General features: G+C 43.1%; 1 protein-coding gene across 1 annotated transcript; it reads right to left on the bottom strand.

Annotated features, from left to right (window-relative positions):
• Window positions 1-516: 516 nt before the first annotated feature.
• On the bottom strand, window positions 517-25878 carry SNCG (synuclein gamma). The gene is made up of 5 exons (XM_083146357.1): window positions 25471-25878; window positions 20093-20134; window positions 15440-15567; window positions 7142-7213; window positions 517-1161 (listed from the first exon to the last, which is right to left on the bottom strand). The coding sequence occupies exons 1-5, from the start codon at window positions 25589-25591 to the stop codon at window positions 1141-1143; spliced, it is 384 nt and encodes a 127-aa protein (XP_083002483.1). The 5' UTR covers window positions 25592-25878; the 3' UTR covers window positions 517-1140.
• Window positions 25879-26118: the final 240 nt, after the last annotated feature.

The following is a 26118-nucleotide window of genomic DNA, read 5'->3' as shown; positions in this document are numbered from 1 at the left end:
TGGCCAAATCGCATGTGTTTGACATCCGATCTGATGCGTGTTCCCATGCACATAGGGTCGGAGTTGGAGATCGGACCTGCTGCATATAAGATAAACAGGAATTGAAAGTGTTTTTTAGCCCCTGCGATATATCACATCCAATTTCCCTTGAACTCCAAAGGCAGCTTCCCCTTACAATACTTTATGTGCTATTTAACATGCAATAAATTTATCGTAGTTAAAATATAGCACATCAAGTAATAATTCACATGGAAGAACTTTCTCACTGGGAGCTGCAGGGAAATCGGATGTGACTTGATCTTCTGACAAGTCGCAGTAGTGTATGGGGGGCTTTAGAGTCTGGCCTTGCAGCCCAGAGAGATTATCTGCATCCCTCTCCAGACTTCTCATAGGAAGGAAGAGAAAAAATGAGGTAAGAATATTAATATAGTACATTCTGTTAGCATAAGGTAAACTTTACAAATAAACATATAGTTAATTTGATCATTTTATCATTAAAGTAAACTCTCTTTGAGCTACAGATTTCATTTTTTATTTTTGTGTGACTGCAGCAAGAATTACACGCTAAACTCAAACCGTTTTAGTAGTGTAATTAAGAACGATCATTTCAGACATGGGAGTTAAAGTGCAGATATGCTAAAGACTGAAAAATCAGTAAACAAAACAAAATTAACAATGGTACAGTACAGTATGGATTCAATGGCAGACATCACATGTACATTACAGATAACGTTCTTTAGACAGACACATGAAAAGGAATACAGATGTCAAATCATATACAAACATGGCATAAGTTATTGGGCAGGTGACAACAAATTATCCACATTTTCACAGGTCATTTTCTAAGTACGGTCTTTAGAGAATCAAAGGGTGTCTAGAAAGACATGATTGTATGAAAGTAATAGAAACGCGGAATGAGCCCCACATTACAGTGCTTGAAACAAAAATGGAATGAGTGATGCATGATGGGTTTATTTTAGCTCAACATACAGTATCAGGGCATGAATTCATAACCTACATGATAAACTGTACGATGGATAGTGGGTGGATGCCTTTAACTGTTGAATTATTGGCTTCCCTGATGTGATATTAGCTATACATCTTCTTCAAGGATATTCAGCAGCACTTATAAACAATTGACTAGTTTTCTCCATCGCCAGCCTGAAATGAAGCAAAGTTTGTTTATAACATGTCTGCAAATGCACAGAAAATGATTACAAATTAAGAAAAACATAATATATGCTAGTGAGACAATGGGCCGTATTCAATGCGGCCGGCGAGGGGGTTAAATGGCGGGGATCGCCTAAAACAAGTGGTCCACGTCGTTTAACCCTCTTGCCGGCCGCTCACCCTATTCAACGTTATGGGGGAATCCTCACTGTCACAGGACGGCGAGGATTCCCCCAAGCAGTGAGGCTAACGCAGGGAGCCCGCTGCATTTAGCCGCGAGCCTCGCTGTTTTAGCGGCTGCACACGATGTTTCCCCCTTACTCTAAAACACCTAGTGAGAGGGAAATGGCGTGTGCAGGGTGGTCAGTTGAATACTGACCCTGCGTGCTGTGACAGCGAGCAGGCAGCACTGCTCGCTGTCACAGCTCGCAAAAATCATTGAATATACCCCACTGATTGACATCTATTAGTTTAGCAACAAAATACTGAGTACAACCGAGCATGTTTTCAGGATTTCTTTAATAATGTACAAGGGAGATAATCGCCAGTATATTGCTTGGTTGGTAATCATAAACATGACTTATTTGATGAACATGGGGATTGGGTTTGAGAATGACTAACTGATATCAGTGTCCTATGACTATATTCAAGCCAGCCTTGGACATATAGTAGGCCATATAGGCACATGCCTACGGCACATTGCTAAAGTTGGGCACACAGCAGGTATTTTGCTCACACTCCTGCCTCCACAAAGATGGCTGAGCATTGCAAGTGAGATTTGATTCAGTCTGCATAGCAGTTTGGCCTTGAGAGGATACACCGGCCATAGTTTTCTATGCAGAACTGGGAAGTAAAATGTTTCTGGTAAGGTGGAAACACTGGAAATCCCTGAAGGAATAATGTGAGCCAAACTAGCATCTAAAATACCTAATTTGAACAATAGGATAATGGGTCAACAATGAGCTGATGCAGGCCCATTATGATGTGTAGATAGATGGGGTTTGCACAGCGCTCAGAAATGGGGGAGGGGGTAGAGCGCCAGCCCCACCCAATCCTCTCCATTATGATGTGTGACTCGGGAGGGGGTTGAGGAAGATTTGTATGTTTGGAAAAGGACAATAGCTGAGATTGGGACATCATCGTGTATAGAAAACAGAATTTATTTGAGATGCTGATAAGGCTCAGTTATACCCCTTTTACAGCAAAAACGCTGGGTCGCACCCGGGTTTTTGATCCCTGCTTCAATCTTTGTGCGACCCAGCCTTTGTTCCCTTTTACACCGCCCACAGCCCCCCGCCGCTGCTTGGAGATGATGTCATCTCCAAACGCCGATTGCCACCACCGGGACCCGTACCACTGCGCTGGGGGCAAGCCCAGCACTAAGGCAATCTGCTGGGCTGCCCCCAGCTCTTGTCCAGGAGGTGAATGGATGCCGCACACAGGCATCCATTCACCTCCTGCGCTGCCGCTGCTGCTGTCTGCAGAGTATAGCAGACAGCAGCACAGGCTGTGTGTGCCCCCCCCCCCCCCGTCCAACCTGTGGACGCTGCGGTCCACAGGTTGTATGTCCCCCATTGATGTAAATGGGGCATGTCCCATTTACACCGCCGCTGACCTGGGTCTGACCCGGGGTTTTGCGGCGGTGTAAAAGGGGTATTAGTTCAAGTGAGCTAGCAGGAAGGCAGGAAATAATGTAGTTGGTGTGGCAGAAAGCAAGGGTCTAATAATTCGCAAATGTGAATGGTGTGTAAGGAAGTCAAGGGGTGAGTGGCTGGGATGGTATTTGAAAGCAGGGGCAAATATGGCTGGTGTGGACGGAAGGCAAGGGCCGAGAGAATGGGATTGGATGGTAGTTTGAAACAGGAGCCAATGGGGCTGGAATGCAAACTCCATTGTGATTTCAGGAAGGCAATCACAATGTGCATCAACAGCCTAGGGAACCAGAGTGGCTAGAGACAGCTCTAACCATACTCCAGAGAATTTGCCTGTGTCCAGAGCCTCTATACAGATCCCCTCATTGTAACTCACTTTGGTTTCCTTCTCATACCTTGTTTCTGTGTAATGGCTTCATTCATAAATAGACCAATAGATTATTAAGTCCCCAGAAGAATTAGGATGTTAGGGATATAGGGCCTGATACAGGCCCTGTAAACGCAGCCCACCACCCTGCTGAACAATCGCCCCCCACCCCGCTGCCGAATCCCATCAGTACTATGTAAGGGGATGTTTACGTGAACACATCCCCTCGCATGCGTCCTAAGGGGAGAGAAACCATTCGGTCAGTCTGTACTGACTTTTATTTCCGTCGCTGTTTGCCGAAGACAGGGAGGTCGCTGAGGCCATATGACGTCAGCCGCCCGTCCTAAGCAGGCATCGCCTCGCCTGCTTCTACAGAGGAATGTCCAGCATTTTTTATGGGGATGCCCATAAAACACTGGCATTCCACTGCTGCCGCTTTCTGCACGCCCCCGGCCCTCATGCCCTGCAGTGGACGGCCCAGCAAGAGATCCCGATTCAGCCCCATAGTACCTGATCCAAACCACACATATAAGCAAGTTAGAAAGTTAAGTAGTACTGTGCATTATTGCAAATACTTCATATAAAAAGAGAGATGGTCGCAGATGAAAATGTAACACTGCCGGGAGAAGAGGCAGAGGAAGTCGCTGGTCAGAGGATCATGCTCCTCCGACCAGCGACCATTCAGGGGCTGAAAACGGGAGCGCGCACTCTGTGGTTTATCGCCGGGACACACTCCCATTGCTGGCAATATGGTCGCTCAGCGACCATATTGCCAGCGATATTTGCTATAATCGCCCCCGTGTGTACACACCATTAGAGCTCTCTCCTGCTACTTACATCTAAGCTACAGTGTGTATTGTGGTCTTTGTTGTATTTTCTTAATTTTTGGTATGTTTTTACTGTAATATTAAGTTCTGTCTCCCCATACTGTTCTATTGTATGTCCTTTGTATGACACTGTGAAACACGAGTGGCGCCTTATAAATAAAATGTAATAATAATGAAAATAAAATGTGACAGGCTGCAATTTTACACAATGTCCACTCACGCTAATCAGTGAACTTTAACTAGTAAATATTCAGAATGTTCTGTCTATTGCGATTGTACAGTACAGACTCTTGAAAGGAAGATAATGTATTTTCAAATGCTTCTCATGTTTTACAGTACTGGTTAAGTGAGATCTTGTAAAACATGGACACTCATCAAGGCAAATGTTAAACATGTTCTTTCATCTTCATACAACTGTATATGTTTTAGTTAAAACATCACCCATCAAATGTCTTGAGGAACTTTATTAATTATATTAATGTGTTGGCTTTATTAATTATATTAATGTGTTGGCTGTCCTGACATAACTGCAATTTAATATTATGAGCACCCCTAGTGGTCATTATATAAATTACTCTGTGAAAATATAAAGTTGCAGCTGGAAGACAGATGCAGTTAGCCATGCAGTGTAACTGATGAAAGTGGGATACAAAGGGGTACATTTACTAAAGCTTACAAAAACTGAAAAGTTGGTATGTTGCCCATAGCAACAGAGGTGGTGTGCGAGGGGGGGGGGTCTCCCTGGGCTCTCCTCACTCCCCGCAAACTGGGAAGCAGAAGCAGACTGTCCCCGACGCCTACTCCTCATCCCTGCAGGTGGAAGGACCTCCAGCTACGTTGCAGGAGACTGGGTCTAGGCTCTCTGGAGGAAAGTATGCCAGGGGGAGGGGGGTTGGCATCTGCGGCGGCGGTCGGCAGAGGCGGCGGCTGGCGATAAGAAGCCCATAGGCGAAACAGCAGCACCCGGGTCTTACATTCAAAAATGCGGTAAAACCCCTGAAAACGGGGGTTTTACCGCATTTTTCCCTTAGTACATCCCACCCATAATCTAATCGGTTGCTATGGGCACTTTTAGATGCTTTAGAAATTTACCCCAAAGTGATTTGTTGATAGTAATTTTGCTGATTGTCAAAATGTTGTCAGCAATGTGTTGACAGTAGAATGCAGATGTGATAGAATGTAATTTAACGCATTATAACTGTGTTAGTCTTATAGTTTAAACAGGAAACTAGACTTTCATGTTTGACCCTTAGAGTCAGGGGCAGGCTGGGTCAGGGGGCAGGGTGCCATGTGCACCCCGGGCTGCTTAGCCAGTCACTGGCCGCGGGCTGCGCTGGTCAACATCCACCTCCTCCAGGCACAGGCAGCCCTCCTGCGCTGGCCGCGGCTTCCAGAACACGGGCGCGGCTACAGGAAAATGGCCGCCGGCCCCCTGCTCTGAGGACATGTCCTCAGTGCAGGAGGCCGGCGGCGATCTTCCTGTAGCCGCGGCCGTGCTCTGGAAGCGGCGGCCAGCGCAGGAGGGCTGCCTGGAGGAGGTGGATGGTGATCCAGCGTGGCCCGCAGCCAGTGACTGGTTAAGCGGCCCAGGGGAGCAGGAGGGCTGTTGGACCCAGACCCCCCAGCCCAGCAGCAGCAGCAGATGATGGAGAGACAGCATTAATGGTGAGTTGCTGGTGGGAAATGCTGGCACTGTGGGGGCATTTCTGGCACTGTGGGGGCATATGTGTATTTGGCACTGTGGGGGAATATCTGGCACTGTGGGGGCATATGTGTATCTGGCACTGTGGGGGCATATCTGGCACTGTGGGGCATATGTGTCTCTGGCACTGTGGGGGCATATCTGGCACTGTGGGGGCATATTATGTGTCTCTGGCACTGTGGGGGCATATGTGTCTCTGGCACTGTGGGGGCATATCTGGCACTGTGGGGGCATATGTGTCTCTGGCACTGTGGGGGCATATCTGGCACTGTGGGGGCATATGTGTATCTGGCACTGTGGGGGGAATATCTGGCAATGTGGGGGCATATGTGTATCTGGCACTGTGGGGGCATATGTGTCTCTGGCACTGTGGGGGCATATCTGGCACTGTGGGGGCATATGTGTATTTGGCACTGTGGCGGAATATCTGGCACTGTGGGGGCAAATCTGGCACTGTGGACATCACATTGTGCGGTGTAATGGGCATCATGGTATGGGGCGTAATGGGTTTTACGGTGTGGGGAGCATTGGGTAATTGCCATCACAGTATGGGGTGCAATGGGCATCAAGGTGTGCGGCATAATGTGTAATTAGCATCACAATGTGCAATCTGCAGGTACACAATACAATCAAGGTACAGGCCACGCTCCCTTATGATAGGCCACACACCTAATTTTTCAGCGCGCCTCCGCGCGCACAAGCATTCAGCTTTCCAGAAAGATGGGGGGTATGGGGCAGTGCTCTGGACTTGCCCCCTAAGCTAAAAGTTGCCAGCCAGCCCCTGCTTAGAATGCCAATTGAATTTGTCAAAATAGGTGTAAAAATTGCCAAGCAAACATTTCTGTTCCTCATAATGGGCAAGATTCTCTAAGCTTCAAAAGTGATAAAATGGAGAGTGATAAACCACCAACCAATCAGCTTCTGTCTGACATTTTTCAAACACAGTCTGTGACATGGCAGGTAGGAGCTGATTGGCTGGCTGTTTATCACTCTCCATTTTATCACTTTTGAAGCTTAGTGCATCTGGCCCACTGTCTTTTTATTGTCAATAAAGTTATCAAAAAGTATTAAAAGTTATTATTATTATTATTATTATTATTATTATTATTATTATTATTTCAAAAAGGTATTACTGCTTCAGCAGGGGATCTTGGAGGCACAGTACAGGATGACATTGCCTGTTTATTTTGGAGCTCTCAGCTGCCACCTACAGTACCTCAAACAGCACTGTACTTACTTCTCTTGTATTTACATAAGTAAACTGCAGTGTTGGCTGATGGATGTATCTATGTGAGCAGGCTTATTAAACAGCAGTTCTTACAATCACTTGGGCCGGATAGATCTTCCTTCCATCGGCCCAGATTATGGTACCAAATGGCAAGCAATGTAACCATGGTAGTTTTAGAACCTTTTCATTTCCTACCTGCTCAGTCTCTTCTGTGGCCTCATCAGCTGGATCCTCTGCAGCAGCTTCTTCTGGATGTGCCAGGTCTTCCTATAGTTTAATAAAATAAATATAAAACTTTAATCAAAAATGCATATCAAAAAAGTGAAGCTATTATTATGACTTATTGAGGAGAACACAGTAGAAGACTAATAAAAATGGGTAGTGAAGAAGGCAAAACAGGCAGCGTCCTAGGGTACATGGAAGTTGAACACAGTATACTGTACATTCTACGCAAGAAATACAGCAACAGAACTGATTATCAACAGTTATTCATAGAGTTTATGTATTGTAAACTGATTTTCAGGGAATATTGGATTATTACTATCTATCCATGCCTGAATGGAGCTGGTAATAATCTAAATTATCTACTATACACTATAGGGTTAATTTAATTACAGGCAAAATAATCTGAATGTGTTTTGAGTTTTAGAATAAACAGGAAAAGCTGCAGAAAATGCACACAAACATGGGGAGAGAATACAAACTCCACACAGATGTGAATTGATTCCATTGCAAAGTGAGGTAAGGTAGCATTGCTGACCATCATGTAACCATGTCCAATAATGCTCACCGGCTCGCTTTGCTCAAAACACTTTGGGCAAGGTGGCTCTCTCCGCTTCTCTCACTACCTGGTTACTAAGGTCAACCAGTGGTGGCGTGGATAGGGAAACTGCAAGACGCCCGGTCCTCCTACTGAGCATGAAAGGTCCTTTAGCCCACTTGGATACAAAGCTGTTTGCAAAATTGGTATAGTTTTACACACAAAAAATAAAATAAAACATAGTGCAATTTAACCTGTATGCCAAGTGGCATCCCTGCACTAATCACCAGGAAAATGGTGTGACAGACATTTTCCCATCATGCACAGCTCGCACGCACAGTAGAGAAATCATCTGAGAAATGGCTGCTGTACCATTTTACGGTTATGGTATGCATCATAGACTGTCTCATGATAGACAGTCATATGGTCGACCACTAATGGTCGACATAGATGGACATGGACACTGTCTAAGTGTACCACGTCCCCTGGCATGACTCGGTGCACTCGCCATGCTTCCGGCTCGGTGCCTCGCTCGCTTGGCACACTATTTTATTCTCCCTCCACACCCTAGACAATGGTAAGGCATGAAATACCGCCTGTCGGCTGAAAATTTTGTAAAAATATGCATATCGACCTTTTTTCATGTTGACCTTTTCCATGTCGACCTTTTGACCCTGTTGACCTTTTGACCCTGTCGACCTTTTGACCCTGTCGACCATTAGTGGTTGACCATATCACTGTCTATCATGAGTCAGTCTATGATCAGTCCGGATTCCCCATTTTACCACGACATACATAGCAGACTTAGGGCCAGATGTATCAAGCTTCAAAAAGTGATAAAGTTGAGAATGATAAACAGACAGCCAATCAGCTCCTACCTGTAATGTTACAGGCTGGATTTGAAAAATGACAGGTGTGAGGTGATTGGCCGGTTGCTTATCACTCTCCACTTTATCGCTTTTTGAAGCTTGATATATCTGGCTCTTAGGGAGACATTGGGGCTTATAGTGTATGGGTTGTACATGCCTACATGGCATTGGCCTCACCTCTTACACTTCTCATAATAGGCCCTTGAACATTTTCACCTTAAGGCCCATGAGGTCCTTAATATGGCCCTGGTGGAAACTGTACATGGGCCACTGTTCTCTTAATGCACCTTGTATACTGACCATCCTCCATCAATCATATTAGGCCAGATGCACTAAGCTTCAAAAAGTGATAAAATGGAGTGTGATAAACAACCAGCCAATCAGCACCTACTTGCCATGTCACAGGATGTGTTTGGAAAATGTCAGGCAGGAGCTGATTGGTTGTTTATCACTCTCCATTTGATCACTTTTTGATGCTTAGTGCATCTGGCCCTGTGTGTTTTATCTGCTAAAATGTTACCATTTTCGAACACAAATTAGTGATGCCACCCAGGCAGATATTTCAGGTACTGTATACACAGATAAGAGCAATTGTAAAATAATGATAATACATAACTTTCTGCCCCGTCACTCGCCTTGCCATGCAAGTATGATAGTTTCGGAATGGGCGACATGATCTAGTGTGATAAGCAAAGCACACATTTCCATAATCCCCCGTAATATGTACAATAATGAGTACCGGCTGACTTTAAATGTTGCTTATTCATACTTAATTCTAACCCACCCATTTTAACATAACACTGCACATCCAGGTTCACAGCATAGTTCCCCTCCTGGACCTGTTTTTCCAGCACAGACTTGTTTCGCTGAAACCTCAAGTTCCCACAACCAGCTCATTAGGAATAGGGAGTTTTCCAGTAGGATATTTCATCATGACCTAGTTTATGATCTTAGATCTTGAATGTATTGTGCAGATGTTTCCACCCAGGAAAACTAAAATAGACTACGCTGAACTACATGTTTGTTTTTCCCCAAACAATATTTATTTGGTTAGCCCAAAGATTTGGCCTTTCCAAATTCAATGTATTGTCGGACCATATCAAAATACTTCTAATCATAGAGGTCTAATGCTGTGATGCTGTAATTGAGGTTTTTAGTGGCACAGACACATTCACTTTTCTGAAGGGATTATTTGCAATATAAATGTATTTTTCATAATATAAATGAAATGTAACGTGAAGTCTATTCAAAACATAATTTCAGAATTAGTTATTATGGCCCTTATTCTGATCGGTGCGGATTTTTCCGCATGCGGTCGTACCGCCGATGGTTTTCGACTGCGCATGTACAGAGGTCACTCTGCGCATGTGCAGGCGGTTTCGCCGTACGTATTCTTTAGACGCCGCACAGGGGGCGGAGAGGGGCGTGAAGGGCTACTTAGCCTCATTACCCTATGCATACGCCCCGCGTTTCATGGGCGTTCCCATGCAAACGCAGGGCGTATGCATGGTAATGAAGCCGTGACGCATGTGTAGGGGGCGGGCATCTGACATCGCCGGATGTCAGCTGCCCGCCCCCATACATGATTTCATACGGACAAGTGTCCGTGTGGTCTAGGGTGGCGGGCGCTGGTGGAGCGTGCGGCCCTGCATTCGATGTTCGGCGACCATCGAATGCAGGGGCTGCTCCCAAGATGGAGGAGGCGTATCCCCGTCCACTTTCATGCGGACCGCCACATATCCGCGTACGGACGGAGGTGGCTATCCGTATGGAAGGCGGGGATTCGCCTGCACGGTCCTGGCCGCATATTCTGATCTGGCCGCACAGATCAGAATAAGGGCCAATGTGACACATGAAAAACATGTACTAGTTCCTCTGCTGTAGTGCTTCTAGCACAGGTCTGGTCTGCATATCAGTGTTGAAATACAGACCACGCTGTGCTAGAAGCACCACAGCAGACAGCGACACTTCAGGCAGGGAAGAGGAACTGCACAGGTTTTGAAAGCAGCAGGGCATTAGAATGAACATTACTTAAGGACAACTCATTTATTATGTACCAATGGTTTTACCCTTATTTTTTATTTACTGTACATTTGTGAACAAACTCTATCCCACAAAATTGAGAAATCTATGAAACATCCATCTAGCCTCATTAGTATAGTGCCACATTATTGGTTTGATAAGGGCCACATTGGGTAATTGTAGTCATTAGAAGGTAACATTTAATTTCTTCTTTCAACCCCTCCATCAGAATGATAACACCTCCATATATAACACATTTCCTCGATTACATTTAAAGAAACATATATATATATTCTCCATCCTGTCCCGGTAATATGTGGGGATCTTGGCCCTTTTTATGGTTCACTCGCAAATGCAAATTCCTTCTCAAATGGACAAAACCATGTGCACTGCAAGCGGGGAAGATGCAACATGTGCAGAGATATTTAGATTTGGGTGGGCTATTTTGTTTCTGTGCAGGAAAAATACTGACTGCTTTATTTATACACTGCAATATAGATCTCACTTTAAAGTAAAATCGCACCCAAATCTAATTCTATCTGCACAAGTACCATCTACCCCACCTGCAGTGCACATGGTTTTGTCCATTTAAGCAGGAATTTTCCTGTATGAGTGAACCAGAATAAAGTTTGTCCCGACATTTCTACATCTGTATTGCAGTCTTATGCAGCCTTTTTTTTTGCATGAATGCAAAATTAATCTAGAGCAGTGGTTCCCAAACTCGGTCCTCAAGTACCCCTAACAGTTCAGGTTTCCAAGTCACCAAACAGGTGCACTGTGTATCACCAAATGTCACATTTGAAAGTTCCACAGGTGACCTGAAAGCCATAAACTGTCAAGGGTACTTGAGGACTGAGGTTGGGAACCACTGATCTATTGTAACGGTACTTGTTTCCTAGCACGGCGCCTGCAATTTTAATTGTATCCATCGGGTCCTAAAAAATCACGTTGATTGCATCGCATGCAACCAAATTGCATGCGATGCGATCAACGCGATTTTTACATTGGAACCAATGTAAAATGTTCCCTGAGACCCGATTTTACATTGGGCCCAATTTTAAATGCCCCCCAGACCCCAATTTTCATTGTATACCCACCCTGATGGGTCAAATGCCCCCCCATTGTTAACGCCACCCCACAATGAACGCCAACCCGAAGCGTGGCGAGAGCAGCGAACCCCTGCATTACTTCACAGGTATTACGCATCCGCTCGCCACACTATTATAATGGCATGCAATGGACTCGATTTTTTAATTGTCGGAAAAAGGCTAAAAATAGCCCAAAATCGCGTCGGTCGGGTCCATCGCATACCTTAACTTAAGGTATGTGATGACCCACGACGGGCGCCGTGCTAGGAAACAAACACCATTGTAACTTTATTAAGATAAACTGATATTTAACCTCAAGTAGTTCCTTTTTAAAGAGGTCTGGAAAAAAATTAATTATTGCAGATGTTTATCTGTAGAGAAATAGTGCATTGTAACTGAGTTTCTGAATGGCTTTTTTGAAATTTAATTTCATGTTAAAAAAGTAACAAGTTTCTTAGGCAAACACAGGGGTGTTTGTTGGTTACTGGGAAACCCTCCTCCTCTTGGCAAGTGCCTTAAATTATGACAACAATAGCGAAAAGTGAGAGATTTGGTAAGAAATCTCTAATTTTTTTAAAACGGCAATCATTTACACTTCATAATCAAACTGGTTTTGAAGTGTAAATGATTGCCGCTTTAAAAAAACCTGGAGATTTCTTACCAAATCTTTCACTTTCTGAATCTCTCCTCGTATTAAATTTTCCCCAAAATATGAGCTGCCACCACATCATGCAGTGTAAGGGACAGAGCAGAGCTGCTGCACATGCCCAATGTGCTAGCTTCTTCTGCCACATTTACTGTATGTGTGGATCTGAGCTCTCAAACTTTGCAATGGACCAGAGAGTAGCTGCCAGGAGGAAGAGACAGGAGCCTTACCATGAAGTGGGAGATTATGAACTTAGAAGTTGCAGTACTGGTTCTATTATGTTTGTATATTTATTTATTATATGTTTAACTTTTTCCTGACCACTTACTTAATTTACATTTTTGAAGCAGCCTACACTATAGACCAGGCATGTCCAACGTTGGCCCTCCAGATGTTGTGAAACTACACATCCCAGCATGCTTTGCCACAGTTTTGCTATTAGAGAATGCTAAAACTATTGCAAAGCATGCTGGGATGTGTAGTTTCAAAACATCTGGAGGGCCAACGTTGGACATGCCTGCTATAGACCATCTGTACTGTTAAATATTAAGGGCGGGATGTATCAACATACATCGCCGCCCTTCACACGGCAGCCGCCACGATGCTACCGCATATGTACTAACATATGCGGCCAGCATCGGGCTGCGGTAACGGAGACCCCCGCGATACCTGTGATTTGGGCTGCAGGGGTCTCCGTCACCTCCCGGCGGCTGCCAGCATCCCCCTGCGTCTCCTCCTCCCCCCTGAAGCCGGATGTCCTCCCGGCTGTGACACCAGGGGGAGGAGGAGGTTAAAGGAGGACGGGAGGGGGGGGGCGGCGCGCGGACGGCGAAAAAAGCCCATAGGCTTCTATAGGGTATCGCCACCCTCTGGGTGGCGATACCCTGGTCAGTGAAAACGAGGCAAACCGGTGATGATACATAGGAAAATGCGGTAAAACGGGGGTTTTACCGCATCTTCCCTTTAGTACATCCCGCCCTTATACTGTATTCCATACAGTATCCAGTGTAAAAAATTACCCATTTTCAGGGCTGTTACAGCTCCCCCAGTCTTCTTCATTTACTCCAATGTGCTGCAGAGTAGGAGATTCAGGATTACATTTGGAAACCCCCCTCTAAAAATCCTGCGTTTTCCACTGATCTTGTAGTCTGATTCCATGTACATTAATTGAAGGTTCTATATGCATTTTATTTTTATTATCATTGTTAGTAGAATGTGTGTTAACCTTAGAGAGGCGAAGAGAGTTTTATATATTTGAAGGAATAATGAGCACATGAACAAATGGTGTACTGTAGCATTGAAATGTAGGCCATAATATGAAATATGGCAACACTGCTCTCTAGTGGCAAAATCAGGGATATTCTCTGTCTGCATTAGATGATTGCTTGCAAGAATTACCAGTCATTTGCAAAAGCAGGAAATAGATTGTTTGTGGAAAATTTGGAATAAGTGTGAACTGCTATGGGCTCAGCGAGATGATGGATTTTACTGGAGGGCTACAATCCTGCAGCCTAAAGGAAGAATCCCCCACTGAATAGTATTATCATTTGTTAACAGCAATTCAGTAATTTGCCAAAAGGTGTTTATTAGTACAGGTGACCCACTTAAGAAGCAGAAAGGTGCCACTGCCAGGGATGTATTTGTGAAAACTATACATTATTATTATGGTGGCAGTCTGTTTTTTCCTGTTGACCAATGTTTCTGAATATGAATGCCAGCAAAAACATACTGCTCATTGTCACTTGCTGGTAGAAAACACAATGTATTTCTCTTATTTCAGTATATTCATGATATGTGGGATGGTTGGGACCAAAGCTCTGTCTGGTGATGAGTAATTTAAAGCAGCACTGGGTGGACCACAAACTTGAAGTGAAAATTTGAAGATGAATATAGAGTATGCCTATATAACACTGCTGCCAGGGCTTGCTAGGCCATAATGAGAATATACTTAATGTGTGCTGTAACATATAGTGTACAGTATAATCATGCACTTAGCTTCCCATAGAGGGAGATGTACAAAGCAGAGGCAGAACTACCATTGGTGCAGCAGGTGCATTGCCCCCGGAACGCTGAGCACTAAGGGGCCCACTGCTGCCACCAACTGCTGTGTGGCATATATCAAGTTGGAGTGGTGGAGTGGAGCCAAAATTATATTTCTGCACCTGGGACTACCACAAACAAGTTCCGCAAATGGTACAAATTCTTCGAGAGAGGTCACTTTGAAGCAAAGACAGCCCCTAACTGTCACTGTTCCAGGGTGTGTCTGAAAAATTACACAAGTTGACTGGTTGGTACTTTCTCTCCACTTTATCTCTATCTCCAAGACTTAGTACATCTGCTCCATAGCCCTCTGTTCTTTTCATAATTATGGATAATATAAAGCACAGGTTCTCAAACTCGACCCCACAAGTTTCATGTTTTTTTGTGATTTAAAATGTGACAGTTGGGGATACAAAGTGCTCCTGCCGGGTGACATGGAAAATGTGACCTGTGTGGGGTCCTGCCAGGACTGATGGGAAGATGTTTTAAGCCTGTTATAATGATAAAGTGGAAGGTGATAACGCAACAGCCAATCAGCTGTTTTTGAAAAATAACAGTTAGGAGTTGTGGCTGGTGCATTATCACTACTTTATCACTATAACAGACTTATTACATGTATGGATAGAGCTATCCTTATCTAGCCCTTTAATAGGATTTAGTGAGCCAGAGCTGTCGCGAATTAATGCTATGCTAATCCCCTACTGTATTGTTCTATGTATTGTATTGCAGCTGAGAACAATAGGCCTTGGTGAGCAATTGTTTGAGAACCAGAGAACCACTGATAGAGAGGGTATAAATCAGTGGTTGCTCCAGACGTATCGTTGCAGCTCTGTTCAAAATTCAAATAGAGGAACCGCACCAATTGCCACTGAGTCATGGTTGGCGATGTCTGGCAGTTTTTGAATGGACAGTTTGTGTGTCTCCCCTGCTGCTGAAGCTACACCTCTGCAAATGCCACTGGTATAAATATACTTGTTCCTTATACCTGATTGAAAGACTTTTCCTTAATATAATATACAAGACCTCTATGAACAGTATATGTAGAACGGAGGCACAAAATTGAATCACCTTTTTTACAACACCGGTAGAAGCTACCACATTTTCTGCTCCTTCTACAGTCTTTGTAGCCACCTGGTTTACTCCTGTCACCACTGCTCCTCCCACCACGTTGGCCTGCTCTTTGGTCTTCTCAGCCACTAAAAATGACAACAAAAGCAGTACTGGGTAAATATTTTAACAACGACTTCCTTTCCACATAAAGGCTTTTTCCTTTGAAAATTATGTTTTGACTATTTACGATTTCCCTCACTGCTGCATGGATGTCGTCTTCAACAACATAATCTTTAAATAGCACAGTAAGGAGGTAGAAATAGTGAATGATATTTATAATAGGTATTGTGGTACGATGAGTCCATTACTCCAGCTGCATTATGACTGTAGACTCAACATATGCAATATAATAATTTTACATCCTAAATTATATACATTTATGTATATAATAGTTCTCCATTTAGCAGGCTATGTATGAGACAATAATACATTATCACTATAGTGCGCTCTAGTATAACACAGTCCATGAATATACAGTATAATTATAACATGGGCTACGCCATTAAATAAAAAACAGCCCATACTTCAGAAATGGTGTTTAGTTCTTAAGATCATTGGGACACAGAATGGAAAAATTGTGAAAGGAGAAAACACATCATAATATACAAGATGGAAGGACACATTCAACTTAAGGGTCCCATACACCAGTGGGGACAATCCTCCAATACCCCGACCTGCCATCAACACCGTTCCGCCGACCAGATGTTCTGTGAGGGGATTTGAGATATTAAGCATGTTATAGAGTCCCGAGTCCACGATTCCCGCGAGAGGCATTGGGATTTTTACACCTTTTTAATATACAGTACCCAATCCCTTAGCCTGACCATCAGAGAGGTACTGCCCCAATATACAACTAGTGTATGGACCATCAGAGAGGTACTGCCCCAATATACAACTAGTGTATGGACATCATAAGGCTATTGTTATTACTGTACATTGGGACAATTCAAGTATGTGCAGATGGAGTGCCTGTCCGCCATCCTGTAGGATCGCCAGATGTCCTGAGTTGGCACAGGCTGGTGGACAGGAGCTCAGCACGGTGTCAGGGAGTGGCTTCCCTGCTCGTCTCTGCTTCAGGGAGACAGGCTGGGCGAGTGGGGGCTGTGGGGGGAGACAGGGGAGCTGCGGGGAGACGGCGGAGAGTCAGAACAGGAAGAATGTGGACAGAAGGGGGCGCACAAGCTACTCGTGCATGCGCGCCCCCTTCTGTCGGATGACGCACAGCGGCGATTGGCAATACTTTCACCAGGAGCAGCTCCATTGAGAGCTGCTCCATCTGTAATGTATGTTGCTATAAGCAGTATTTTGTTGGTAGCTGTATGTCACAATATTCGGTATTTTAGTGTTACCTGCTTGTGAAATCCTGCTGGTTCTGCTCTGCCTTCCTCTGCTCCATGCTGCTAAACAGTTCTGTGTTAGTGTTAGCACTGCAGCCTGATTGCAGCAGCTGGATGCAGTGGCGTAAGTTCGTTCCAGTTGCCCGGAGGCAAGATATATATTGGTGCCCCCCCTCCCCCCCCCCCCCCCCCACACATACAACCCTATATAACCTTATATAAAATATATATTTATGTTTAGATAGATATAGATAGATAAACACATATATAATTCAGAACTCAGCCACAGAAGCAATATTGTTGGCTTTTAAATAACTGATTTAACTTTCAGGGGGAGGAGAGGTGCCCCCTTGGGAGCAGGAGCCCGGCGGCAGATGACTCCATTGCCTCCCAGAGTTCTGCCTCTGGCTGGATGAGACCTTGCTGAGCTCATTAGGATTCCCCTACAGAATCCTCTTCAAACACCTCACACTCACATACAGGGTCTTTCCTAATTCCATTGCTCCATATATCTCTAACCTCATCTCCATTCATACACCCTCCCGCCCTCTACGGTCAGCTGACGACTGTCATCTCTCCTCCACCCTGATCACTGCTTCCCATGCTAGAGTACAGGACTTTGCCCGTGCTGCACCCCTTCAGTGGAACACACTCCCTCGCTCCATTCGACTCTCCCCGACCTTGCAGAGCTTCAAATGTGCACTGAAAACTCACCTATTCATCAAAGCGTACCCTTCCACTGCATAAACAAGGTATGATACTTAGCGCTGATTGATATTAAGCACTGCAGCTAGTACCTAAGGGGATTTACCAAACCCCTAGTAGTATGTGAACAAGAGAAAAAAACAGAATGGTACAGCGCTGTGCTTAATATATTGTAAATTTATTAAAACAATTTCATAACAATAGTATTAAAAAAATATATTCAATGTGGCCAACATTGGGACAAACAAGACTAACAAACATATAATTGAAAGCAAGCTTCCCTCAGATGAACCCCTTGCAGGTGTTAATGGGGGTAATTAGTAGCAGCATACGGTTAGTTGCAGTTTCTAGAGGGTTAGTATTAGCATAAAGTTATAGGAATTTTTCCCTCTGTTAGTACCGGTAACTTTTGCAAGATAATCCTTAGAACAGTTCATGAAAGTGCACTTTCAATAGGATATACTTAAGTGAGCATCCGGATAGGCAGCAGGGAATTTGTTTGTAGTCTCCTGAACGGACCTCTCCGACCACCGATTGTTGATTGATGGTGGTCCTATCTGAGACTGGTCCGGTAATGATGTCAGGTACAGCTTCAATCCCAATCCTCTACGCGTTTCTCCGCCTTTAGCTCCGTCAGCGGCTTCCTCAGGAGGTAGATAATGGGTAGCTCCGTTCACGCCATTTTATAGCGATTACTTCCGCTATCTAATTGACGCGCACGCGCCCATCGTTGCGGGTCGCGCCTCGTTTTCAAGTGCGGCTCTCATTGGTGTTCAGTCCATTGCGTGTCAGACCTCGAAAACTCACCTATTCATCAAAGCGTACCCTTCCACTGCATAAACCAGCTGGTTCTCCGACCCCTTGCCTGTTTACATCCTGCTATTTAACCACCACCCACTTGCTTGCACCTCTTGTAATCTGTCTGTCTCCCCCTCCTACTAGATTGTAAGCTCCTCTGAGCAGGGCCCTCTTCCCTCCTGTTGTCAAAGCCCACTTCTCTTCACATTTTACTCACAGCTCTCCTATACTCCAACACTCAGTGACCATCTTCGTCTGCATACTCATCTCCATCATTGGCCTCAAGCCTCTAGTTGTATGTTGATTGAGTCCTCACTACTTACATTTAAGCTGTAATGTGTATTGATCTGTGGCGCTCTTTATTTGTACTGTATTTTTGTTATTTATTCAATGTTATGCCAAGTTTTGTCTCCCTGTACTGTTCCTTTGTACGGCGCTGCGAAACACTTGTGGCGCCTTATAAATAAAATTATTATAATAATAATTAGCCCCTTATAAAAGGCACTTCCTGGCAGGTATTCCCTGCCAGAGTATAGGTTCACTAACCTGCTCCAGCGGTCCCAGTGCTTTGTCTGATATCTGTGGTTTCCAGTGCATGATTCCGGCTATTCCCCTGACCATATTCTCCTGCTTAATCCTTGTGTACCATACCCAATGACTACTAGCTCCTGACTCCTGGCAATCCTAGTGACCAAACTCTTGCATGCTCCTTGTGTACTGCATCTTGTGACTCCCAGTGCATGACCCGACTAGGACTTGGACTCTTGCTCAAGCCTGCTCCTTCATTACCTGTATCTTTCTGAAAGTAACTGACCCGGCGAGTCTGACCATGAGCATTCCAGAGCTTACCCTGCCTGTACCGTGTGCAGCGAAGCCCAAATCCCGCTTGGAGGGGTCACTGGCGAAAACCACCGGTATAGTTAGACTCCGCACCCCTGAGTCAGGTCAAGCCTTTCCCGGTCTGGTATTCACCATTCCAGCAGTTACAACAAATCTTGACTGAAAACTTGACCCTAATTATCTGTTTGCTGGACAGCTTTTCCGCTAGCAAGGTACCTTTCACTTCGGGACACCATTCCGGGCATTCCAGTGACATCTGCATCTGTGCCCTGTAAGGACAGGTGTGCCCTGTAAGGACAGGTACCTGAGTCAGTCTCGTCCCCAGTTATCTGATGAGGAGCGCCAGCGGCGTAGGTCCCTCAACCTATGCTTTTATTGTGGAGCTCAGGATCATCGGGGAATGTTTCCTACGTGGGACCCGAAATAAAGTGATAGATTCTGTTCCCAGCCCGAGGGAATCCTGTGTTTAAAACTGGGGTCCTACGACCAAAATTTATTTGGTGAAGATCTGTACAGTTCAGTTCCATCCCCAGGAGGGGGTTCATGGCACAAGCCCCATGTGGGAAACCTGATCAGGGGACTGCGACAGCGTACCGTGTGCAGCGAAGCCCAAATCCCGTTTGAAGGGGTCACTGGCGAAAACCACCGGTACCGTTAGTCTCCGCACCCCTGAGTCAGGTCAAGCCAATTCCTGGTCTGGTATTCACCATTCTGAGTCTAAAACCGTGAGACTGTATATTATAAATACATAATGCACAATTACAGAAGTGCGGAGACTCATCTGTATATTACAAATACATAATGCAAAATTAGAGGCCCATCTCAAATAAAAGTCTTAACTAATAATTTGCATTGTAAATTGTACTAAATGTTGATCAGCTTTTTAGCTGGGGTTTGTGCTGTAATAGGCCAGGTGATGTGTCTGACTTACCTGTGCTGACACTGTGAACCACACCCTCCTTAGTTTTGGCACCTACGGAAAGAAATGGAGATATGTAACCGCAGTCATGCAAGTCTTGATGTTCTAGATTCCAAAATATTTTAGTTTGCAATTAATTGGAGATTTAGCCCAAATAGCAAGAGACACTTAACTTGCTACACACATTATTATTTATTGATTTACATTCCTGGTTTACTCCTACAGTACATACCATGCATTTAAATTAAATAGTAGATACTAGCATTACTCATTTATTGATTTTTACCCTATCTAATTGGGATTTAATGCATGAACTTGGTGGATTCTAAAAAAATTAATGTTGCACAACGTTATTGATTTAAAAAACAAATAATATAGTTTTCCCAACAGAGCCTTTTTAAAACAATACTGTGCATACTGCTGCATTAGAACTTGAGCCGCAGTACATATCAGCTCATTAGCTTCTTAACTGTACATATTCAAAAGGGAATTATATTGTCTCACAAACACTACATCTTCTGCCTAATTTACACAATACTGTATATCCCTGTTTCATCAGTTGCCTTTTCAATGTTTTGAGGATGAGTCTATTACTCTATGCTACAATTTAAAAAATGCACCCATCTGTTTGGATGCAGGTAGGGAATGCTACACTCTGATTGGTAGATAGAGCCAACCACCCACCAATCAGCATGCTGACAGCAATTCACTGTCTGGCAGATGTCCCTCAGCCCAGCATGCCCCTTCTCAAAGGCCCATAAATTTCAGACAACCTGGTCAGCTGCCCAGTGTGCCCATACGTTATAATGGCCCTGCACAAAGATGCTTAAGAGAGTTTGATGCTGGATGCATTACTATGAATCTATCCTTATCCTACATGTTAAATAAATTACATTTGTTCAAAATCAAGATGACATTATGTACAATTTAATTATTACAATGAGATTATTTACTTAGATTTCTCAAGTTGCAAACATGGGCTTCAACCATAGCAGCCATTCAGACATTTGCTTACATTGACTTGAAGTGAATAGATAAAAGCCAAATGCTGATTGGATCCAGCTATGGAAGCTTTACTCGTTCCTGTAACGTTAGTAAATTTACAGAGTATTACAGAATTCTGTTATGATCATGGTCATGTATAGTATTGTGTATGAATTTATACTAGCCATATACTTGTACAATAATTTACGTAGCATCCCAGAGTTTTTTCGGAAACACCCTAAGCTTTGGTGTCACACAGAATTGGCAATTATGGAGCTAAAAATAAAGAGAATAAAATATTTACTCTGCATTGATTCAGTGCATACATAATAGATATTAGGATCATGCTTAATTCCCTGGCTTAAATACTCATTATATTTGATCTACATAGCAATAACACATTAAGTCAGGGACATGGAAATTATTTGGAAGGTATTTGTACCACACCTGCCTACTTTTCATTACTCCCCTTCCCTTGATACCGGAGATGAGTCTACGGAGCAAGAGCAGGGGCCACTGACATGATTTGAATTACCAAAACCTCCTTTCTGCTGTATAATGCTGCAATTATCTGCATGTACAGCACTGGGCCCTGGTGGCAAAATTTGGCATGAGTTGCATTGTCATGACGCCCCTGCTCAATTCATTGGGGAAGGGGACAGGATCTGGGAGGGTGGTCTACACACCAGGTTGTCCAGGAGAACTCAAATAGTCTTTCATACATTCCAGGAGAGTATGAATGCATACAGTATGTACATACACACACAACAATGGTACAAACTGCAATGGAAAAAGCTCCAGTCTCTAGTCGTTTTTAGTTTTCTATATCTATTCTTGCTGCATGTGCACCAGGAGGTTAATGCAGCATAGTCTGGTGCATCGTCCTCACTTTAAGAGGCATCAGATTGCACCATAGGTCTATTTAGTATTGCGCTTTCTGTATAAGGTGCATGTGTCACTGTATAGCTGAGAAAAACAAGGGCGCTATAAGTAAAGTTGAAAATAGACTATCAAGATAAATAAATAGGTTCGCTTTAATAATGGACATTTACTCCTTTTGCACCGAACACCATTATTTTAGATTAGTCAATGAAGTCAGGTACGTTAGCCTGCACACCATTAGCATCTAGGTTCCATTCCTAAATTCAGGTAGTGCAGTCCAAACTGAACGGAAAGCAATAATCTAGATCTGTTTGTCCATCTATGTGTTTTAGTAATGCGGGTAATCTATAATATTTTACTTAGCATTTGTCCAAAGAATCAGCGGGTGGTGTCACAGGTGTAACCAGTTTCTAGAATATGCTCGTGTCTGTACTGGTACTGCCCTATATTGCTTTACTTTCCCATAATAATCAGTGTTTCTGTAGGTGTGGGGATAATTGACTGGAGCAGGGCATGGTAGCCGCACCCATCCTCTGCAGTGCTGGAGATGGACATCAAGACGCCCCAGAGAGCTTGTTCCATCACGTCTTACAGAAAGTTTGACATAAATGGAATCTAGCTATAAGTGAAAAGTAAATCAGCTGAGTAGAGCACTGAAAAAAAAAAACACATTTTTTTTAGATCAATATTATGGCCATTATGACGATAATACAAAAATAATACTATATCTAAAATCTAAATTGAAGTCCGTAAGTATTCGACATCCTACAATATTTTTAACACAGGCTCCATTGACTGATTGTTTGCTAGAAGAACGTATGATTACAATTATACTGCATTCCTGACTCTGAAAACGAGTGGTTTATATTATGTAAATATCTATGCCAGGACTCTCCTTTTTATATTCCAGGCTTGTTCTTGCTATTTATGCTGCATATATTTAATATCAGTGGAGTCGTGTGAAGTTATAAACCTCTGTGGTCTCCCCCTGCCCATACTGTGTTTAAAACAGAACAGAACAACGTACCAACTTCCATATCTTGCAAAAATAATATGGCCTGTAGTAGACATTAATAGTAAATGTAATGTGGTCATAGAGCTGGCATTGCCTATAATGGTAGCTCATAATAATATATAATACTGTATATATGCTGATTCATTTAGGCAATACTGTATTTTTTTTTTAATCTGTAAATTTTTAATGGTTTCCCAATATCATTATTCTCATTAGATAACTCCTGGATCCAGTATAATTGGCCATCATTTTGTCTTCCTATACTAGAGCTTTAAAATATTAGCATGACTGTAAAGGCCCAATGCATAACTAGCTCTAGTATTGCCGTGTCATACCATAATGCATAGACTCATCTGCAGGACTGGTAATAACGTAGAAGAGAGTTTTGCTTTTTGGAACTATTTTTTTTAATATGTGTTTTGTATTTTTCAATGCAACTTTGCAACATGCGTTACAGTGTAACGGTTTTACATATTTATTTTGAACATAATCATTAATAGGTGCAAATAATGACTGCTGACAGAGTTGTCTGTATCAATTTAATGCAACATGGAATGATTGAGAGGTAATTATACTTATTGTCTCTCTCTCTCTCTCTCTCTCTCTCACACACACACACACACACACACACACACACACACACACACACGGACTGCATTAGTAAAGTTTCCTTGCAGACCAATTTACATATTACCAACAGTCCAATCAGCAGACAGATTTTCAAAACAGTTGTTTAAGCAAAATTGTATATAAAGTAACATTATACATGTAAAATACACGTATACTTGTACATGTAGAAAAAACATGTAATACAAATCAGTATATTTCCATTGGTAGCCAGGATGAGCTGTTATATATACTCTTACTGTATATATCATTTTAAAGACGTGTCAAAGAACAAATTGCACTGTGGTATATATTTAGTGTATTTAATTCCACTTCAGCATTTGCTTTCCAACACTAATAACCTTAGTACATTCTTCTGATGTCCTTAAATGTGTAGAATATGATCTGATGAGCTGAGATAAGGGTGTTACAGTATATTTGTGTTCTCTAAGCAGGCAGTTGAAATAAATCTAATAAGAATGCTGCTGCAGTGTGAGTGACACACCCAGCAGAACACACATCAGTCATTGTTTTCTGTCTGCCACTCCCTACAACAGATAAAAACATGCCGAGGTCCTAAGCTTTGTAGCAATATACCTCATAGTGCTGTCTTATTACAGGCATTCTGCAACATGGAACTAGTTTAAGACATCCTGTACCTATTAAATTCCAATGGGAAGTCAGCAGTCAGTCTGGATTTTAGTATCTATATATAACGGGGAGAGATATTTGAAATCGTACTTAAATGATCAAAAACAAACCTGTATACCCTCTATGCTACATCAATAGATCTGTGTACAGTACAGTATGTGGGCTTTGTATCACAACTAACAAACTAAGCAGTGCCTTTTTGACATATGCTAGTCTATGGAATATTATTTAAAATGATCTTATCGTCAATTGATCTAAAGAGTTAAAACAAGAACTGACATTATTTTTTCGCCTTTTTGTATTAGGAATCCCCAGTTATCACAGCAAGTCAATGTAAACACATAACTTTTATGTAGATGTATCAGTGACAAATACCTATTACAATATATAGTACCTCTCATTCTTAACTAGACAAATAAACTAGGACATAATGAAAGAAATATTCAGCACTTTGGACAGCTCACAGTTTAATTGGTTCTAGAGACCCCCTCACTTCCTTGTGGCTTCACCAGTATTAGATGTGTGCTTTGGTATGAGCTGGTTCTCCGATAGATCTGCAGAAACAACCTATTTACTGTACTTTCCCAGAGTGCCTGTAATAAAATCCCCACCGCATAAAGAGGGTGGGAATACTGGACTACAGTGATCAGCACAGTCATTTACCTTTATTCACCTACTCTTCAGTAACGCAGATGGCTAATCAATATGATATCAAGTGTATTAAGACATATCTTAAGCTTTAATGAACAAAATTTATTATTATTCAGATTGAGTGTCTTCACTAATCTCTATTTTCTGAATGCATTGAACATACATAGTGGGTTTGTTCAATTCTAGTTTACATTGAAAGAATATGTATGAATTATGCTAAAGTAGAATGAGTTCCCTTATTATCATTGTACTGTAAATTCAATGCATTCTGCCTTTTTTTTTGTATCATAGTAGCTTTATTTAAAATGTCTGTTTTAGAAGTACAGAAACACAGAGAAATCCAAGGTCACATTCCGAAAGTGAACTCTTCCCTGTGCCAAATATTTAGAACATCTGCACTGTCAATGCAAATGAATAATATAAATGTTGAAATCTAGTATTATATAGTGCTGAGCATGAACTATGGGCTGGGCAGGGCAGGACAGGTTTAAGCAAGTGGTACCTGGGAATGTCCCCAGTGTGGGAAAGGTAAATTATGTGCATGTAGTATGTTTTTGTTTGGTTTGTTTTTTTCCATTTTCCAAAACTTGTATTCACTCACCTACATACATCACGCCCTCCTTGGTCTTCTCTGCAGCCTCCGTCACACCCTGCTTGGTTTTCTCTGCAGCAGCCACCACGCCTTCCTTTGCTATTGAGAAACCTTTCTTAAAGACATCCATGTTAGCTTTTTATATGGTGTGAAGTTTAGCCGGCCTGGGTATCACCAAATGATCTGCTGGTCCTCAGTAGAGTAGTGGTAGTGTGGTAGATATCCCAGCTTTCCCTAGCTTCTTATCAAATTGCTGCACTGCAGTCTGTCCAATGACCAGGAGTATCCTACTCTAAAATATTCATGATGTCTGTTAGAATGGGACAGTTAGGGGGGACGGGGCCTTGAGAGGAGGAGCAGGGGGGGGGGAGGTGAGGAAGGGATGGGTGAGTGCAGAATGAGGGGAGGAGGGAGATCTATAGATGCAAAAGGACCACTGGAATATTTCCAGCTACATCCAGAGCTGGAGATTTGCTGTGCTGCAGTATGATACGCTCATTCAAGGACAAGCTGCTGCAGATGCAGGGAGAGATGCTGTACAAGCATATGCTCTATCCAGGAGATTCAGCCTGCATGAAATCCTATGCAGAAATTCGGTTTTAACCTTTTAAATCGATGATTGGGGGAAAAAAGTGCAACATTAATTTATACAAACAC

The sequence above is a fragment of the Crinia signifera genome, chromosome 6 (genome assembly GCF_055691185.1).
Source record: "Crinia signifera chromosome 6, ASM5569118v1, whole genome shotgun sequence".
NCBI lineage: Eukaryota > Metazoa > Chordata > Amphibia > Anura > Myobatrachidae > Crinia > Crinia signifera.
The sequence above is the reverse complement of the archived record's forward strand: the minus strand, read 5'-3'. Positions and strand labels throughout refer to the sequence as shown.

What these genes read in the sequence shown, in the direction of transcription:
- SNCG (XM_083146357.1), bottom strand. Translation starts at nt 25,591, where the DNA reads ATGGATGTCTTTAAGAAAGGTTTCTCAATAGCAAAGGAAGGCGTGGTG. An exon ending in GGAGGGCGTGATGTATGTAG is followed by an intron (nt 20,135 to 25,470) that starts GTGAGTGAATAC and finishes TTCTTTCCGTAG; the next exon opens with GTGCCAAAACTAAGGAGGGT. An exon ending in GGTTCACAGTGTCAGCACAG is followed by an intron (nt 15,568 to 20,092) that starts GTAAGTCAGACA and finishes TGTCATTTTTAG; the next exon opens with TGGCTGAGAAGACCAAAGAG.